The sequence below is a fragment of the Rattus norvegicus genome, chromosome 13 (genome assembly GCF_021556685.1).
Source record: "Rattus norvegicus strain SHRSP/BbbUtx chromosome 13, alternate assembly SHRSP_T2T, whole genome shotgun sequence".
Classification (NCBI taxonomy): domain Eukaryota; kingdom Metazoa; phylum Chordata; class Mammalia; order Rodentia; family Muridae; genus Rattus; species Rattus norvegicus.
In genome coordinates, this window is record NC_141546.1 from 105,749,634 (window position 1) to 105,766,814 (window position 17,181).

A 17,181-nucleotide genomic window follows, 5' to 3' on the forward strand; every position below is an offset into this window, starting at 1 on the left:
CACACACACACACACACAATCATAATGAAATAAGGTTTGCATTTTTAGAAAAAGTTGCTGTGGCTGTAGGGATGACGTGGCCTCTAAGAGCCCACACTGCTTTTTTGTGAGACCAGAGTTCAGTTCTCGGCACTCACATCTCAAACCTCACAACTGCCTGTAACTCTAGAAGGTCTGGTGTACACATATTTCCCCCTCCCCCTTCCCCTACATACACATAATTAAAAATAAAGATCTTTAAAAGAAAAGTTGCAGTTGTAATGAAAAAATTAATGCAGCCTTTTTAATAAGAAGAGTTGAAATAAAAATACATATGTGTAATAATAAGTAGGTGGCTAGTGAGCATTTTGTGGATGAGCCCCAAGCTCAAAGATACATTGTATAAGCCAGGAACAGCAGTGTGACACAGATGGGCCCAGGAGCCGTTGCTCGAGGCTGAGTCTCACAGATTTCTCTAAGTCTAGGTTTTCTAATGTAGATTATTATCATCAGACCAAGTATTTTCCCCTTAGGTGATTGGAAGTTGTCCAGATGAAAACCAGCAAGATCTCCTCCTGCAGAGGGAAAGTTTAAGTGAAATCACTCAATCCGATGGCTCTGTGCACACCTGACTCTGGAAAGGATAGGGTGGCAGTGGGAAGGGAATGGGACTCACTATCTTTCTTGCTGCACATGCAGTGGAGGCTGGCATAAACTTAATGCTGTGGCGAAAACCTGATTTTGGAGTGCTAATTAAACTCTGAGAACTGGGTGAGAGTCAGGATGGAATCCACACACTAGGATTTCCCTGGGATGTTACCATCCACCCAGTTCCACACATCTTAATTTTCCCTGTGAACAAAGACCACTGTTGGTCTGCCCACTTGTCCATGAATGTAATTGGTGTTAGGGAGAGTGAGGACTCTACTCACAGCCCTTCTAAGAGAATGGTCCCTGCCACTGGGTGTGTACCAGGAGACTGACTCCTGGTCATTACTAGTGGTTTTAAGAGTAGACACATGGGATTCAGACTCTTTTTCCTGAGGATATTTATTACCAGACTACATTTAGTCTGACAGCGTTGATAAGTAAATCTTTAAGGTTATGTAGAACCTAGGACAAAGGCTAGTAGATTCAGCAATTAGGTGACTACATTGAAGTTGAATTAGGGAGGGTGGACTCTGCAGTCTGGTTGGTAACCCCTGATGGACAAGGTGAGATAAACTAAACAGAAATCCACTTACTGAAGCCACGGCCTCACTTTTATGTATGACCGTGAGCTGTTCTCTTATGGTGTACAATGGGGTTATTAAATAGTCTCGGTTCTGATTTGTTTTAACCAGTGTTTTCTCATGTGCAGTCTGCAGTATTATATGTCCCCTTGTTCATTTGCAGTGTTTTCTGAAATTTTGGGGAAGGACATTTAGTAATTATGTCAGAAATTGACTGCCATTTCTGCCTTCTAAATATGAAGTGACCTTTGTTAACTTTATTAAGCTGTGGATTATGGTTGCCTTCTGTTGTGTAGTTATACTTGGTTTATTTCCTTGTGACGCTGAGGCTTGAACAAAGGGTCTTATTCCTGGGGTTGTGCTGCTTTGCAGTTGAGCTGTATTTTAGCCCTGTGTGGTGATACTTGAGTTTCTTTTTTTGTCCCTGTTACAAGCACCTTTAAAAAGATGAATATATGAGATGCATACATATTAGCGATTCAGTTTTGAACCGTGTTCATCTCAGCTACGGAAAGTGTGTGATAATTGTCTAAGTTGCTCTTTCATGGTGGTGCTTCATTAGTGATGCTTTTAGTGAATATTGGTTGTATTCATGGTTACTTAGTGTCTTGTGACCTAAGAGGCCCTGCCAGGGAGACACATGCTCTGATTTAGCAGCTGGAGATGGCAAAGCGCTCAGGGGCGCTCACAGTTCCTGTGGCAGTGGCAGTGTGCTACATGACAGGAGCTCCCTGCAGCATCAGTTTCTTAGCAACAGTAGTTGCTTTAATCAGTTTGGCTGTGTGCTATTAGGTATTCTTAGAAGTTGAGCAGGCTTCAATGCCAGGTGTGGTGACATACCCTGTACCGACAGGGCCTGGGAGGCAGGCAGGATAGTTTGACTACTCCTAGTTTGGGATCATTCATAGTGAGTTCCAGGGCAGCCAGGTCTGCATAGCAAGTGCTTGTAACTGCTGAGCCGTCTCTGTGGGTCCTAAACTGATTCTCTTACACATAAAGCAGTGAAAAAAATTTTAAAATGTTGACAGTTGATTAAGACTATTCAGGAATATAAAATATCAGTGAATTTAAAAGGCTGTGTTGAAAAGCAAGACTGTGTCTCAACAGTCAAACCCCAAGAAGTTTAGTCTTAAAAATGTTGAAGAGATTAACACATAATTAACCAGTAGCTTTTGCTGATTTCAGCTGAGGAATTCCAGCACATGCGCCTGAGATTTCTGTTGTTTGAAAACAGTTTGTGGGGCTGGAGAGATAGCTCAGCAGTTAAGGACACTGGCTGTTCTTGCAGAGACCCTGGTTCAGTTCCCAGCACCCACATGGCAGCTCACAACCTTTAGTGTCAGGTGAGATGATGCCTTCTTGTGGCATCTGCAGGCCTTGCAAGCACAAGGTACACATCTATACATACAAGCAGAATACCCGTGTGTGTGTGTGTGTGTGTGTGTGTGTGTGTGTGTTATAGCAAATAAGAAAGTCTCAAAACTTTATAGTTATAGCTCTTATATTTAGGTCTTATGTTTCAGGTGTTTTTAGTGTAAGTTTATATATAATGCAGGCTAAGGGTCAAGGTTCATTTTTTAGTTAGGTGTTTTCAGTCTTTCCAGAAACAGTGTTAAAAAATTTCCACATTGAGCTTGGTCACTATTCTACTGTTGTGAAGAGACACCATGACCAAGGCAGCTCTTATAAAGAAAGCATTTAATTGGAGGCTTGCTTACAGTTGTAGAGAGTTAGTCCATTACCATCAGGCATGGCACTAGAGCAGCAGCTGAGAGCTTTACATCCTGGTTCACAGGCAGAAGGAGAAATTGGACTTGGCATGGGAAAGCCTACCCCTAGTGGCACTCTTCTTCCAACAAGGCCACACCTCCTTTTTTTTTTTTTTTTTTTTTTTTGGTTCTTTTTTTCGGAGCTGGGGACCGAACCCAGGGCCTTGCGCTTCCTAGGTAAGTGCTCTACCACTGAGCTAAATACCCAGCCCCAAGGCCACACCTCCTAATCCTTCTCAAACAGCTCCACTGACTGGGGACCAAACATTCAAACATGGGCTTACAAGGGTCACTCTTATTCAGACCCACAGCTATGCTGGTTACAGTCTCTTCTTTTCCTAGCATGAGTTAGGAAACTGTAACGATTCCTTGGAATACTAGGTTAGTCATGACCTACAAACTGTATTGTATTTTCATTCTGTTGAAAATACATTCTCTTATTTTCCTTCTGATTTCTTCTTTCCCCTATGGGTTACTTAACAGAATATTGATTACCAAATACTTGGAAGGGTTCTAGATGTTCTTCATGTACTGATTGCTAATTCAGTTCCTGTGTAGTCAAGAGCATAAAGTGCGTGTGACTTGTTCCTCGCTCGTTGTGTTTTATTTCTATAGTACCAGGGGTTGCTTCTGAGAGTGTTAGACAAGTGCTCAGCCACTGAACTGTAGCCCAGTCCCTCTCAACCCTCCCCCGCCCCGTGCCTCTGAGGCAGAGTTTTACAAAGCTGCTCAAGCTGGCCTTGTAAATGCTCTGCGACCAATGTTAGCCTTGAAGTGTGATCCTCTTGTCTCAGCCTGAGTATGCAGGACTATATGCTTATACTACCAACCCTGGCTTCAGTCCTTTTAAATTCACTGATATTTTAATTCCTGAATAGTCTTAATCAACTTACAACATTTTAAAAATTTTTATTTTTTCACTGCTTTATGTCTGAGAGAATCAGTTTAGGACCTAGAGAGAGCTCAGCAATTAAAAGCACTTGCTACTCTTTCAGAGGACCCGAGACTCACCACGAGGTGTAAGTAACTCCATCTTCAGGGATCCAACACCTTCTGGCCTGTGCAACCACTCACATGTGTGCATGAAAAAAACCTTTAAAGTGAATGTTTATGAAATGCTGAGGCATTTACTTATTTGTTTGGTGGCTATTTTGTTTTGCTTTTGAGGTAGTTTTATATTATGGTATTGTGTTTTGCTTTCTTTCGAGATAGCCTTAGGTGACTCAGGCTGGCCTCAAACTTGGTATGTAGCTGAGGCTGGCTTTGAACTGATCTTTTGCCTCTTCACATGTGGTGCAATTGCAGGTATATGCCACCATCCATACCCTGACTCCAAATACTTAGTATACACGCCATTTTTATTTATTTTTATTGTCAGCTTTTTTTTTAAATTGTTTGTACTGCCGTCTTCCTGCTGTGGACTCCCTGGTGTCTGGGTCACAGGCATGTGCCATCTTGCCCAGCCTTCCACTCTTAGTTTTGAACAGTGCTTCTTTTACTTGTTGAAAAACTGCTCTCTTCCTGCATGATAGGTCGGTATTTGACATTTCTGCCTGGAGCTACACATCTGTAACTAGTTCCTCCGGTGCCTTTCCATTAGGTCTGAGGTCTGGCAAACTCGGGGAGCAGTGTGAAGCGGTCGTGCGCTTTCCCAGGCTTTTCCAGAAGTACCCGTTCCCTATTCTCATCAATTCAGCGTTCCTAAAGTTAGCTGACGTTTTCAGAGTTGGGTAAGTGTTCGTGATGCCTGAGCATCTTAAAGCACAGGTTTCTTGTATCTCTCTCTGACATTGTGTCTCTGCGCCATTAGGCTCTTCTTCAGTTACTCTGGGTGGGTGAGTGATGCTTTGTACCACACTTTGGTATGGGATTTAATGACATTTTTAGAAAAAATGAAAAGTAAAGTTCAGAGAGTAATTATTTCTTTACGGAACAAGATAAATTACATCAGAACAACCTTATTCTGCTACTGTGTATGTATTTTGTAAAACTGTAGGGTTTTTAACAGATTGTTTTTAGAAGTTCCTGATTTCATTTAGTGAATTGTGACATGAGATGCACATATGTGCAGTTTTTGAAATGTGTAAACGGAATAAATGCCACTTCCTCATTTCTCTCCTCACCCTTACCTTTCCCAAGTTGGGTGGAGGAAGATCACCTGACACTGGCCGAGGCTGTGGCTTGACCACAGAGGTTAATTCTGTCCTGGGGCTGTTTCTTGTGTCAGGCTTTTAAGCACCTCTCAGCGGGGCTCAGGTCCTCCACGTACGGAGCTTAGTGGTGAGACAGAGAAAGACTCAAAGCATTGGCCTTAGTGCTGCTCTGACCCAAGTTATGTGCACCTTGACTAGAGTGAGCAAATGCTTTCTCCATATTTTTTCTAGAAACAACTTCCTGCGGCTGTGTGTTCTCAAAGTGACCCAGCAAAGTGAAAAGCACCTGGAGAAGATTCTAAACGTGGATGAATTTGTGAAGAGGGTTTTCTCGGTGATTCACAGTAATGACCCTGTGGCGAGAGCCATCACCCTACGGTACTGTGTCACTGCGTGATTCAACCCAAGACTGACTAAGCTGTCGTTATGTATCTAAAAGGACTTGGTGTTTACTAAGACTGCAAGAATATGGTGGCTGACCTCATTTGAGGTTAGGGTAACAGCTGCAGTGCTGTTCTGGTTGTCAACTGCTTTGCTTGTGTTTCAAGCATCCTACTATGTAGGAGCTCCAATGTAAGAACTGGGTAGATTTCAGTACACCGCATCCTTGACTCCTTTTAAACTTTTGAAGTTTCCCAGGTTGGCATTGAACTTGGGAGTCTTCCTATGTTGGCCTCTGGAGTAATTGGGATTCCATGTCCGTGCTACCGTGCCTGGCAGCACTCTTTCAGTCGTTTGTATAATTACAGGTATAATTGGGAGGACATTTTTGAAACCCAGATAACTAAATTATTGGTCTCCTTTTTGGGGTTTTCTGCTCGTATAGTCCTCTTTTTAACTAGAAGATGCAGGAAATCATCTTTCCTGAGTTTGCTTTTTTCTGGGTCAAGCCTAGGTTCAGAATTAGTTGCTTTGTCCTCCTTCTGCCTTTTGATTTAAGTTGAACATCATGTGATGTTTTAAAGTCAGTTCTTGGGGCTAGGGATGTAGCTGATTTGGTAAACCCACTACTGACGTTCTGGGTTCAATTCCCAGCACGGCGTGATACTGGGTGTGGTGGTGCACACCTGTAATCCCAGCACCTGGGAAGCTGGGGCCAAGGGATCAGGGGTTCAGGGTCATTTTGGCTACGCAGTAACTTTAAAACCAGCTTGAACTGAATGAGACACCAAGATGTCATTGATTGTTACCTTTGAAACCATCCAGCAAGGCAGTAGTCACTCACGAATTTAATCTCAGCACTTAGGAGGCAGAGGCCAGCTAGATCTAGAGTGAGTTCCTGAAGAGCCTGGGCTATATAGAGAAGCTTTGTCTCTATATAACTAAACGAAGGAAAACAAGACCACCCCACCTAGCTTACTTGAGGCAATGGGTTCAGTTCCCAACACCACAGAAACAGATAGGGACTGGGAGGGTGGACACAATAACCAACCGGGAACTTAAAACTGAGACACCTAGTGGTGGCACTGGGGAGGCAGAGGCAGAAGATCTCTGAATTTGAGGGCAGTCTGAGCTACAGCAAACTGCAAAGAGACCCTCCCTATCTTTCCACAAAACGAAAAGTTGAAGATTGATCTTAGTAGTTCATTGATAGAATATTGTATAAAAGAAAGATATATTAATACAGAAGGTGACAGTGCTAAAACGATTTTAGGGTTTTATGTGTACGTGTGAGTGCGAATTTGTATGTATGTACACATGCATGCCTGGTACCCTTGCAGACCAGAAGAGGGTGTCCAGTCCCCTGGAACTGGTGTTCTGGGAATTGTGAGCTGCTGAGTGGATGATAGGAACTGAGCCCAGGATCTTTGCAAGAGCAGCAGGTGCTGGCATCCACATTAGCTGGTCCCTGTCAGTGAGTATAGTATCGTAGGTTCAGAAAAGGTCTCAAGGAACATTGTCAACAGCGATTATTTTGGGAGGGGTCACAGAGTTAGGAACTCTGTCTGAATTGTTTCCACAAGCATGCATTACTTGAGTTTTTATCAGAAGCAACTAAGGAGAATAATAGAATTTTAAAAAGTATACTTTTCACATCATTTGGAGGTAGTTTGAATATTTTGACAAGGTATAGGCTCATACTTTAGTGTTTCGTTCTGTGCATAGCTTGTATTTCTGAGTTCTAGCAGTTGGGCCTTAAGAACTGTTGCTGCCAATAAAATTGGCAATTTCTAGTAAGTTTTCAAAGAGATATATTTTAAAGACAGACTACTGCCTTTTAATCTTCAACAGTACTACTCAAAACAAGAAGCACCAAGGAATTGTTTCTAATGATGACCAATGGAGTTGTGCCTTGTTATATCATAGTAAAAAAACTGCCCACCAGAATGTGTTGCAGTTGGCCTACTCTGATTCTTTCTGGTAGAGTATTAGACTAATAATAATTTATTACTTTTTTTGAGAAATTATTAGTTTCAAGTTTTCCTTGTGAAATTTAATATAAATTAAAAGAATCCGTATTATTTTTCTTTGTTTTTTGAGATAGGGTCTCATTGTGTAGACTTAGAGAGATCCTGCCTCTGCCTTAACAGTGCTGGGATTAAATGTGTGCACCATCATGCCTGGCCATCTGTCTTGTTTATAAGGAAGTCAGCTACTCTGTAGTGAATTTCATCTCTGTAAGGGAACAAGGTGGGGTGTGTCAGGTCAGAGGTCACAACTGCCTAGGATACTGTAGGAACCCGGTGGTCTTAGTTTCAGTGGTCTGCAGCTTTCTGAAGTCCATGGCTTCCTGCAGAAAGGATTTCTCAAGCTCTCTGTGGTTTCAATTTAAACATTTATTTTTGTTTTCTAAATATACTTTTTTTTTTTTTTACATTTCTTTATTGTGCGAGTGAGTGAGTGAGCGAGCGAGAGCTCTTTCACAGAAGACACATTTGGGGATTCAGTTCTTTTCTTTGACTGAATTCAGAGACTGAACTCAGGTTGTTAGGGTTGGTGTCAGGCATCCCATTGAGCTGTGTCTGGCCCTGTATTTTCTAGACTTTATTTTCCTCACTGTTGCAGAAACTGGCATGAGCTGCAGGGGGCATCCTCCACCTCTGGGAAAATCTTCTCTTGATATGGTTGATTAAGAAAGCATTATGCCAGTGTTTATTAATGTGTGTGGGGGAAGGTGGAAAGTCTGTTGTACTTTGTGATTCTGCTTCCTAGCAGGTATGTTGTATTCCTGATACCTTGTTAAAGTAGACTTCTTTATGCAACATTGATATCGAGATGCTTTAATAATTTAAAAGTTTCTTCTGGGCTCTGATTCCTGACCTGTACTTCATGATGATTTTTTTTGGAAATATTGCTGTACTTGTCAAAGGCAGGGTAAAGAGAGGATGTAGCTCAGTGGTGGAAAGCCTGACTGACATGTGTAACAGCCCTGAGTTTAGCCCCCAGGTCTAGAGGAAGAAAGGAAAAAAGGGAGGGAGAGAAAGAAGGAAGGGGGGAGGGAGGGGCAGGCAGGCAGGAGAGAAGGGAACTTGGCTTTTGCTGTTTTAATACTTCTGATCTACTTAAGCATACAGATATGCTTGGATTTGAGTCATTGCCGGATTCCTAAGGCTAATCATTCTTAACCTGAAATTTATAGAGTGACCTAAACTTTTTGGGTTGATAAGCTAGCTTGCCTTCCTTTTCCTGTCCTGATTTTGAATTAAGTATACTTCTATGCTTGTGTTTCTGTAGGATGTTGGGAAGTCTGGCGTCAATCATCCCTGAGAGGAAGAATGCCCACCACAGCATCCGTCAGAGTCTGGACTCCCATGACAATGTAGAAGTTGAAGCTGCTGTCTTTGCAGCCGCAAACTTCTCGGCACAGTCAAAGTAAGCATAGGCCTTTTAGTGATTTGGCTCCTGCAGGGAGTTTTGAAAGAATAACTTGATGTCTGTGGTCACTAAGGTATATAGAAAGGTGTAAATAATGAATTGTATTTTCCAAGAAGTTATACAAAATGTTGGGGGAAGAATATACAAATGTTGATCCCCAAAAGACAAGGTTCTCATAGCCTGGTTTGGGGAAAGAGCCCTTGGTAGCCTTCCATAAACACATCCATGCCCCAAAATTGCTACTTTCTTATTGGCTTTGACACAGATAATAATTTTTTTTTTTTTTTTTTTTTGGTTCTTTTTTTCGGAGCTGGGGACCGAACCCAGAGCCTTGCGCTTCCTAGGTAAGCGCTCTACCACTGAGTTAAATCCCCAGCCCCCAGATAATAATTTAAAATGAAAACTGACTTTGACATGTTCAGGATCTTAGAAGTGTGTGTGTGTGTGTGTGTGTGTGTGTCTGTCTGTCTGTCTGTCTGTCTGTCTATGTATGTGTGCACATGCATGTATGTGTACATGTGTGTGGACACTAGAGGATAACCTCAGGTTTGTCATAGTTCTGTGTTGATATTTGTCTTTTTGTTTTGAGACAGTCACTGGCCTGCAACTTACAAAGCAGACCAGCCAAAAGCTCCAGGGATCCACCTGTTTTTGCCTTCCCTGATGCCAGTTATATCTGAGGGTTAGGAAGACTCAGATGAGGAAGGTGTTCAATCACAAGGACCAGCTCTATGTGGTAAACACGTTTTCCCACAGAGGCATGTGACTAACAACAGCTGAAGTGAACTCACTCCTATCTGCTATTCTTGAGAGGAGCACAGAACACATTTCAAGAGCAAGCACTCAGAATCCCCTCACATGACTCCATTCTTGGACTGTGTTTGGTTTTTAAAGTGTGTGTTTTGGAAGTTGAACTCAGGTCCTCAAGCTACACGGTTACCAATTGAGCTATCTCACCATTGGCATAGTGTTTACTTATTGTTTCTGTTTCTGTGTGTGTACACCATATGCATGTAAGCACCATATGCATGTAAGTGCCTGTGAGGCAGGAAGAGGGCAGCAGGTGCCCTAGAGCTGGACGTACAGGCAGTTATGACCTTGTAGATTCTTCTGTGAGAGCAGTCAGTGCTCTGAACCACTGAGCCATCTCTCCAGCCCTATGGTTTATCTTGCTTGCTGAAACAGTCTCACTGTGCTCTGGCTGTCCTGAAACTCACTGTGTAGACCAGGCTGTCAGAAACTCTTCTGCCTCTGCCTCCCAGATGCTGAGATTAAAGGTGTCAGTCACTATACCCAGCCCAGCCCCATAAATTTTGAAATAGAATGTCAATCATGGTATTATTATCATGGCTTATTTGTAGTAAAGAAATGTCACCCCCAGACTGGACTGCTTCAGAAACGTATACAGTATCTGATTATACCTAACTCAAGTCCTCTCATTTCCCCCAGGCCCTCAGTGTGACTCTGTCTGTGTTTATGCCCTCTTTTAGTCTTTCAGTGACTTGAGTGTGAGCAACCTCCCCTAACTCCTCAGCCAGGGGTTGACTCTTGAGCCCCTCTCCTGCCACGTTAGAATACTGAGGACGTGACTTAGGTGGGTGTGTGCAGGTGTCATTGGCTGCCTGAACTTACTTCACACCACTTCCTATCCTTTGCCTCTTACATTCTCCTTGCCCTCTTCCTCCTTCCTCAAGCCTTGTGAGGTTTGATATAAAATGTCCCATATAGGACTGAGCATATGATCTGTTAGAGTTTTAATTTTATAATCAGATAAGTGAATAATTAATTTTGCTTAAGCACCTGTGCAAAATTTGATAAAATTTGAAATCCCCAATTTTATTTCAACCTTAATTATATGTAGGTTCTCTTCATATATTCTTATTATACCTTCAAAATTCTAGCAGTTTTAAACTTTACTGCTCAAAATTTTAAGTGTGGCAGTAATGGAGAATAGTGTGTGTGTGTGTGTGTGTGTGTGTGTGTGTGTGTGTGTGTGTGTGTGTGTGTTTGCAGAGGCCAAAGTAAGTGTCGGCCTACCTTGAGTTGGGAGTTCAGGTTATTATAAGCTGTTGTATGTGGTACTGGGACCCATACTCAGTGCTTTTGGAAGAGCAGCAAACACTTGACTACTGGACCATCCCCATTCCCAGCTTTTGTTGCTCCTGGTTTGTTGTTGTTGCTGTTGTTGTTACTGAGTGTGAGGTAATCATACACAGAGAACTTGTATTGTGTAGGACTGGGCTGTGAACAGTTATCTTCTGACTAACACTGTCAGGGTGACTGTACATCCAGTGGATCCAAAGCAGTTTTCTACGTTCAGTTTCTCAATTTGTATAAATAGATAATTTAGTGATTAAATTTATGTATGAGGATCATCTTTAGTCCATTTCTTCTTACTGTTATCAGAAACTGATTTTACTTTAGCTGTGGAATTTCTGATCCATCCGGGAAATGATGGCGCATATCACAGAAACTGCTTGTTCATTTTTTGGACCTGGGTAGGGTAGGTCCTGGGAACTAAACCTGGGTCTTCTGCAGTAGGAGCTGGAGTTGTCAACCACTGAGCTATTCTTCCAGAGCACAGTTGTCTGTTGCTAAATACTCAGCCTTTCTGTTTGAATTTGAGTCAATTGTCTCAAAATAGTAGTTGAAATGCCATTGACACCTTAATTCTTTTTCACAAAGAGTTTTGTTGAGTAAGACAGAAAGTTAGTGTCTTTACAAGGAAGACAGTAAATTAGTGTCTGCACAGCCAAGGAATTGTTTTTCCTACTTGGAGTTTGTAATTCTCTAGACTGAGTCAGGAATTCCATCTTTTCAGTATCTCGTCATCTTGTGTAACCACAGGCTGAGGAAACAAGTCTTTCTCTTTCAAAGCAATGATTTTCCCTTAAGTGTAACAAAAATACTTTGCAGATACATTTTCTTAATTCTTTTTATAAGAAGGTATTGTTGCACAAACAAAAGTTTGAGAAAACATTTCACAGTTTTACCACAAAGCAAGACAAGGTATGCCCGTGCTGTGAGAATTTCTCCCTGGTGGGACCAGGCAACACCTGCCCATCCTGGAAGTTTCCAGGACAGCTGACAGCTGAAGTATTGTAAGTATCGTCTGGGTGAGTGAGGGCTTGTTGACAGGAGTTTGTGGCACCTTTGGGGCCACACTGAAAGCCTTCATCCAGCGTGTATAATGGTTTCCCCATACCTGCAGATGGGGTCCCCTTCCCCTGATCTCCCCACATGTACTGTAGCCCCTCCCAAGGCCACGTGCAGCTAGGACAGACTGATGGGAGTATATAGCATATAACTGATGGGAGTGGTGACTGGATACTCAGGCAAGCATGCCATGGCCTCCCTGTCCCTCCTTTCTATGAGGGAAGAGAGTCAGTCAACAGGTCCACTTGTGCTCTTCGGAAGCAAGCACAGCTAAATTCATGAAGATGGCAGCTCAGTGGTGCTCAGTGGTGCTGTGCCACCTGTCAGGTTCTGCTTTACACAGGGAAACTTCGTGTGATACCAAAATCTGACTGACAGGGACGGCATGCAGATTAGGATAGGCAGTCTAAGATAGTACAAGTATACTGGAGGAACTCAGCACGTGGGTCAGTCATAACATTCATGTATCACACTCATTGCCTAGGACATTCCTTAGACCAGGATGTAGCTTAGTATAGGCTTGCTCAGTGTGTGTGGGGTCCTCGACTTGATTCCCAGCATTACACATAACAAAGAAAATCTAGAAAACAGAAGAAAGCACACATTACATTAGCTGTCAAGAGATGAAGTCTTCACTCTCTGGTGTATAGAGAACTCTCATTGACTTGAAATTGGCAGGATATTTCTTAGCAGCAGCGAATGTCTTATTTAGGCTCGTATTGAACTGCAAACTGTACATTATGTCCTACACATCACTAGTGTGGCTTTGTAAGCCAAGCTATGAAACATTCTATTCCAAATGTTCATTGGTATTGGATGACCATCCTGTTAAAATCAGAAAGCTGTGTGTTAGAACAGCGTCTTTGAGGCCGTTTGGAGTAAGAAGAGTTGGTCTACACTTCTTTCCTGCTGGTCTGGTCACTGTTCATTGTCAGAGCTTGTGTTAGCTGCATCCTCAAGCATGGGTGGAATAGGGGCCTTGGTTCTTGCTAAGGCTCAGGCTGAAGCAGTACTGGTCAGCATCTCTCCCTCAGAGCAGGGCTAGAACAGGGCTTCCACAGCCCACAAAGTCTTGGTTGTAATTGAGTATTGATGCTGCTGTAATTGTGTTCTTTTCACTTATAAAACTTAATCACAGCCTGGCAGTGGTGGCACACACCTTTAATTTCATTACTTGGGAAACAGAGGCAGGTGGAACTCTCTGAGTTTGAAGCCAGGCTGGTCTATAGAGTTAGTTCCAGGACAGTGAGGGTTATACAAAGAAATCCTGTCTCAAAACAAAACAAAACAAGAACCAAAACCAAAAAACCTCAAAGCTACCTTAATCACATTCAATTCTTTGATTTTTTTCAATGTTTTTTGCCAATGTTTTAATTTTCTCTTTCCGAAGGGATTTTGCTGTGGGGATCTGTAACAAAATCAGCGAAATGATTCAAGGTATGTACATTTTATTTGGTGCTGTGAAGACACTTACTAGTTTTGTTAATAATGTTTGCTCCTGTTTATTAGGTATATACGGTGTGCTAGTCATTATTTAAAACAATACTGAGTATCTTCTGTGTGCCAAAAATGCCTGGTACTTAGGGTCCAGATATAAAGCAAGACCAGAACTGTCCTGTAACCTAAAGTCTAGTCTAGTGAGCCTTAGACAGATACTGACAGGATGCTTCAAGTGCTGCAGAGAGACTGGCAGGGAGAGTGCCAAGCATGGGTGACATGCGAGAGGGCAGGAGGACTTGTCCTTTACCCAAGTTGATGACAGAGCCCTAATGACATAACATGAAGGAAGGAAAGGACGTGGCCTGCAGAGAGGGGAGCAGTGCGCGTAGGAGCTTTGCAGGTCTGTCGATAACATCCACCCAGGGCTTTCCCCTGCAACTAAGATCAGGCCCCCATCAAGTATCACCACCCACGTTACCTCATAGCATCTGTGAAAGGCGGTTACCTTCATAGCATTAGCCGTGTGCAGTTCTCAGGACACTGCTCCCTCTGCCTCCTGAGAAGTGGCATTGCTGTGCTATGCAGCTCGATTGTTAGATCTTTGCACACAAATGAGATGTAGCGAGATGATGGACTCGAGGTTTGGTCTTGAGACTACAGCTTTTAAGCCCTGTGCTGTCTTGCCTCTCTAGACTATGGATTTCCTTAGGGTATTTTCACTCAGAGAACAAAAGACAAATGCAGTTTTAGCCTGCTTCCTTTTACTCCTTTGTCTCCCTCCCTTCACCCCTCTCTCCATCTATCTTCCTTCCTTCCTTCCTTCCTTCCTTCCTTCCTTCCTTCCTTCCTTCCTTCCTTCCTTCCTTTCACTTCTACCAAAAATGGTATTCCTGTGAGGCTAGCTTTGTGACATTATAAACAACATCACTCATTCAGTGGGCAGGCATTTGTGTTATTGGTTTTTAATTTACTTTGTGTGTAAGCCTGTTTTGCCTGCGTGTATGTCTATGCACTGTGTGCATGTCTGGTGCCTAGGAATGCCAGGGAGAGCTCCTGTGGATCTGGAATTAGAGAAGGTTGTGAGCCAGGATGTGGGTAGTGGGCAGCAAACCCAGGTCATCTAGAAGTGCAACTATTTCTCTTAACAGTTGAGCTATCTTTCCAACCCCCTGAGCAGATATCTATTAAATGCCTGCTGTATTACTTATAATCATTCATTTTTCCTTCAGATAATTCAAGGAACGTTTATAAAGGAACCATTTATAAAAGGATAGGTAGCACATGCTACAGGCTAATGTATCCCAACCTCCCAATAGCTTTTATAGCCCTCTGGGGCCCAGGAGCAGGAAGTCAGAAGCAGAACCATCTTACTGGTTCCTACTGTGCCTTTGAAAAGCAGTAAGCTAGACATGGTGCTACATGCCTTTGGTCCCAGTGCTTGGGAGGCAGAGGCTGGCAGAGCTTTGTGATTTCAAGACCAACCAGGTCTCTGTATAGCAAGGTCCAGGCCAGTCAGGGCTACATAGAGAGACCATGTCTCCAATACTAACCGAGCATTAGTATACTTTCTGATAAACCTACTGAGTTTGTTGGTTAGTTCTACTGTAATTATCTTTAATATCACAGCCACTGTGGTGTATAATACAAATTGTAAGTGAAACTTTGCCAATTAAGTTACATGTTTCTTATTTTTAATTAAAAACAATCTCAACTATCATTAAGTATTGATCAGGCACCTGACACAACTTGTTATTCAGGCTTAGCTACACCAGTGGACCTGAAGCTGAAACTGATCCCCATCCTGCAGCACATGCACCATGATGCCATCTTGGCCTCCAGTGCCCGCCAGCTCCTGCAGCAGCTGGTCACCTCATACCCCTCCACCAAAATGGTCATCGTGTCTCTACACACTTTCACTCTGCTCGCAGCCTCCTCTTTGGTTGACACACCCAAGCAGGTAATTTCCATGTTCTTTAACTGCTTATTCTTTTTTTTAACTTGAGTATTTCTTATATACATTTCGAGTGTTATTCCCTTTCCCGGTTTCCGGGCAAACATCCCCCTCCCCCCTCCCCTTCCTTATGGGTGTTCCCCTCCCAACCCTCCCCCCATTGCCGCCCTCCCCCCATAGACTAGTTCACTGGGGGTTCAGTCTTAGCAGGACCCAGGGCTTCCCCTTCCACTGGTGCTCTTACTAGGATATCCATTGCTACCTATGGGGTCAGAGTCCAGGGTCAGTCCATGTATAGTCTTTAGGTAGTGGCTTAGTCCCTGGAAGCTCTGGTTGCTTGGCATTGTTGTACTTTTGGGGTCTCGAGCCCCTTCAAGCTCTTCTAGTTCTTTCTCTGATTCCTTCAACAGGGGACCTATTCTCATTTCAGTGGTTTGCTGCTGGCATTCGCCTCTGTATTTGCTGTATTCTGGCTGTGTCTCTCAGGAGAGATCTACATCCGGCTCCTGTCGGTCTGCACTTCTTTGCTTCATCCATCTTGTCTAATTGGGTGGCTGTATATGTATGGGCCACATGTGGGGCAGGCTCTGAATGGGTGTTCCTTCAGTCTCTGTTTTAATCTTTGCCTCTCCCTTCCCTGCCAAGGGTATTCTTTTTCCTCATTTAAAGAAGGAGTGAAGCATTCACATTTTGATCATCCGTCTTGAGTTTCGTTTGTTCTAGGGATCTAGGGTAATTCAAGCATTTGGGCTAATAGCCACTTATCAATGAGTGCATACCATGTATGTCTTTCTGTGATTGGGTTAGCTTACTCAGGATGATATTTTCCAGTTCCAACCATTTGCCTACGAATTTCATAAACTCGTTGTTTTTGATAGCTGAGTAATATTCCATTGTGTAGATGTACCACATTTTCTGTATCCATTCCTCTGTTGAAGGGCATCTGGGTTCTTTCCAGCTTCTGGCTATTATAAATAAGGCTGCGATGAACATAGTGGAGCACGTGTCTCTTTTATATGTTGAGGCATCTTTTGGGTATATGCCCAAGAGAGGTATAGCTGGATCCTCAGGCAGTTCAATGTCCAATTTTCTGAGGAACCTCCAGACTGATTTCCAGAATGGTTTTACCAGTCTGCAATCCCACCAACAATGGAGGAGTGTTCCTCTTTCTCCACATCCTCGCCAGCATCTGCTGTCACCTGAGTTTTTGATCTTAGCCATTCTCACTGGTGTGAGGTGAAATCTCAGGGTTGTTTTGATTTGCATTTCCCTTATGACTAAAGATGTTGAACATTTCTTTAGGTGTTTCTCAGCCATTCGGCATTCCTCAGCTGTGAATTCTTTGTTTAGCTCTGAACCCCATTTTTTAATAGGGTTATTTGTTTCCCTGCGGTCTAACTTCTTGAGTTCTTTGTATATTTTGGATATAAGGCCTCTATCTGTTGTAGGATTGGTAAAGATCTTTTCCAACTGCTTATTCTTTATGAATGTCCATATGTAGTTTGTGATAAAAATAAGGAACAACCCTAAGTTTTAATAATGTTAAGGTCTCTTTGATAAATGTCAGTTGGCTTTTTTTCTTCTTCTTTTTTGTATATAAGTACACTGTCACTGTATTCAGACACACCAGAAGAGGGCATCAGATCCCATTACAGATGGTTGTGAGCCACCATGTGGTTGCTGGG

At 42.8% G+C, this 17,181-nt stretch overlaps 1 protein-coding gene across 4 annotated transcripts in view; it reads left to right on the plus strand.

The window, feature by feature from the left end:
* The window catches only part of Ints7 (integrator complex subunit 7), a 53,439-nt gene that overhangs the window by 2,196 nt on the left and 34,062 nt on the right, over positions 1–17,181 (plus strand). For all 4 annotated transcript variants that reach the window (XR_015635157.1, XR_015635156.1, XR_015635155.1 and 1 more), the window contains exons 2-6: positions 4,581–4,710; positions 5,365–5,511; positions 8,809–8,946; positions 13,496–13,542; positions 15,303–15,502. Coding sequence is in view for 1 of the 4 variants with exons in the window: in NM_001191675.1 (NP_001178604.1) it covers positions 4,581–4,710; positions 5,365–5,511; positions 8,809–8,946; positions 13,496–13,542; positions 15,303–15,502 (662 nt within the window). In the remaining 3 variants the exon portion in view is untranslated. The remainder of the gene's footprint in view (positions 1–4,580; positions 4,711–5,364; positions 5,512–8,808; positions 8,947–13,495; positions 13,543–15,302; positions 15,503–17,181) is intronic.